At 36.6% G+C, this 2,609-nt stretch overlaps 1 protein-coding gene across 1 annotated transcript; it reads right to left on the minus strand.

Annotated features, from left to right (window-relative positions):
- Window positions 1-1,943: 1,943 nt before the first annotated feature.
- Window positions 1,944-2,250, minus strand: Gasu_64920 (uncharacterized protein). The gene has a single exon (XM_005702311.1). It carries the CDS (start codon window positions 2,215-2,217, stop codon window positions 2,011-2,013), a length of 207 nt encoding a protein of 68 aa, XP_005702368.1. The 5' UTR covers window positions 2,218-2,250; the 3' UTR covers window positions 1,944-2,010.
- Window positions 2,251-2,609: the final 359 nt, after the last annotated feature.

The raw sequence follows: 2,609 nt of genomic DNA on the forward strand, positions 1-2,609 counted from the left end.
GTGCTCTCAAACAAGATGCAACAGAGTCGTTCTAAAACTAGTCGATAGGTTCTTGGACAGATTGTTCAAAGCACGTCGAGACGCATTCATAAAAGTGTGAAGACTCATATGGTCGAAATAAATAAATGTGACGATACAGAATAAACAGATGGGCTTGGAGAAAGGGTCGTCGAGGAGGAGTCTTGTCATTTGAAAGAGTCGGTTTCTTGGTGATCCATCAATGTTTCTTGTACAACGTCCAACCTGGTTTGCGTCTCTTCTTGAAAAGCTGGGACAATAGCCAAAACATTAGGTTAGGTATTATACAATGAGTAAGTCTCCTTGATTACTGCTAGACCTTTGAGGACAATCTCTCCATTGTTATCGGTAATAAATGTACAAGTTGTTTTTGGCTTTACGCGGCATCTTTTTGCAACGTCTTGAATGTTGCTCTCTGTGTTTTCAAGAGACTGAGTGAATCACAAAATATTTTTACAAAACAACTTGAGGTGTTTATCCATTTCTGTGGAGTGTTGATATTACCTTCAGAACCAGAAAAGGAAACCAAAAAAGGATTTCATCTATTCACCAAAAATAGGGACAGAAAGATTGATTGGTTTTACAATGAAACAATCAGTTCCCAAAAAAGGATAAAAAAAGCTGCAAGACTATGTTCAACCAGCTGTATTGCTTTCAACAGACTCGACACAACCAATTGGTAACGAGTCTCTGATATGGATGACAACACTCTCTCAAACTATAGGAGAGAATGGGTAAGCAATGTCATCAAGGTTTTGGGTAAACATGGGAAAATACTGTTTCCAACTTGATGATGGGTAAGAATCAACAAGGCAGGGAATTCTACATTAATAGCAATCTAATGAGAAACCAATGCCAAGTTTTGTTGTCTCATCAAAAAAGCGACCAACAAAGATTGACAAATTTGCAGAGAATTTGGTATTTAAAGACGTGATTGAAGCTTCTATTGTATTTGATTGTAAAGAATTTTTCATGACATAGTTGCAAAGGAGAAAAGACTTCATAAAGCGAATTCACTTTTTTCATTACAAGTGATTTCTTTGATCTGGTAATTGAGAATAGTCAACCAACATCATGAATTGATATTTGAGTTTAGAAAAGGAGATATCAAGGAGTTTAGGAATATGTAAAGGTGATTTCGTGGAGACTTGTTCAAAGAAGTGTTAAAAATCTCACAAATGTAGGGGTACAATACGCTTATTGTATGGATAATTTGAGGGAATAGTAGGGGAATAATGTCCCAATGTAGGGGCAGTGTTTGGAGAGTGAAACATACTTTTATAAGTATCACCTTAAGAGAATCTAGTAAAACCAAACCTATCTCCAAGGCTGTAGTTGCTGCACTTTTTCGTACAGACTTTAACAAGCCCTTATCGTTGACTAGAACACAGTTCTTGGCTATGGATAAAACTGTACTCCAATCCTTCAAGTATGGTTATGCTTCAACAGGTAAAGAAAAAGTTTTCAAGGGTTCTTTTCTTGTGTTTCTTGGGTGTCTTTGTCTCAAGGTTTCGTAAAGACTTGATCTTCGAAAAGGACAACTTTTCTTTGACTTTTACTACTTGTAGCTTTGTTCAATGTCTTGGTAAACCAAACGATGATATCATTCAACTGGCTACTCAACTCAATATTACTTGTGTTTTTCCAAACTCGTTACTCTCAAGGGTACTTGTCCATTTTTAAGGAGTCATTTCAAACAATATTGAGGTGGAACCTAAACATGTTACAGACTGTCATTTTGCTGAATTGAAACGTATTTTTTTGTTACGGTTCTTCAAAACAAGTATTTTTGAAGAAAAGGAAAAAAATAACCATTCTTTGACATTCTTCTCTTCTTTTGCATAGAATGTGTCTTTAAAGCATTGGCTCTTAATGTTTCGTTATCAGTGTGGAAATCAAAGTTAACTTTCTTGGAATGATCTTTTACTGTTTCAAATGGCTTTATTGATTTTTACACACACTGTCCTCAATTTCAAATGCCCCATTTCCAATTTACCCATTCTTCCCCGCATCCATATTCATAATGGCAATTTCCAAATCAACACAATCGCCTTTGGGTTGGCCCCTCTTCAATTTCCTCACACCCTTTCCCCACCCATTTTCCCCCATCGCAATTTCCACACTTTCTCCCATTTCCAATTTACCCATTCTTCCCCAGCCCACAATGGCAATTTTCAAATCAAAATTGCGCGGGCCCATTCCAAACCGGCCACTCTTTTCAAATTGCCCACATTTCCCATTAGCAGAAAAAATCTGTAAAAAGTGTGTATATTGATGCTTAACATATTATGCAGAATCAGACCCAATGGAAACAACGAAATCTTCATTTTAGAGTATACCAATATGATTCAACACTAGGTCAATTCTGGAAACAACAGACTCAAACGAGTTTCGGTCAACGATCTGTTTAGTATCAAAAGTTATTTACAACTATGAGGAGAATTTGGGGATTTTCTCTCGTTATGACTCTTGTCAAGCAAACTATCAACTAGATTGTCCTCTGTGTATTTAGATGAAAGAATACTAGTACTCGTTGGTATTTCGTCCGCCAAGTCTACTTGGGTAAATTCTTCCAATAAATCCATGCAATC

The sequence above is a fragment of the Galdieria sulphuraria genome (assembly GCF_000341285.1).
Source record: "Galdieria sulphuraria unplaced genomic scaffold scaf_283, whole genome shotgun sequence".
NCBI lineage: Eukaryota > Rhodophyta > Bangiophyceae > Galdieriales > Galdieriaceae > Galdieria > Galdieria sulphuraria.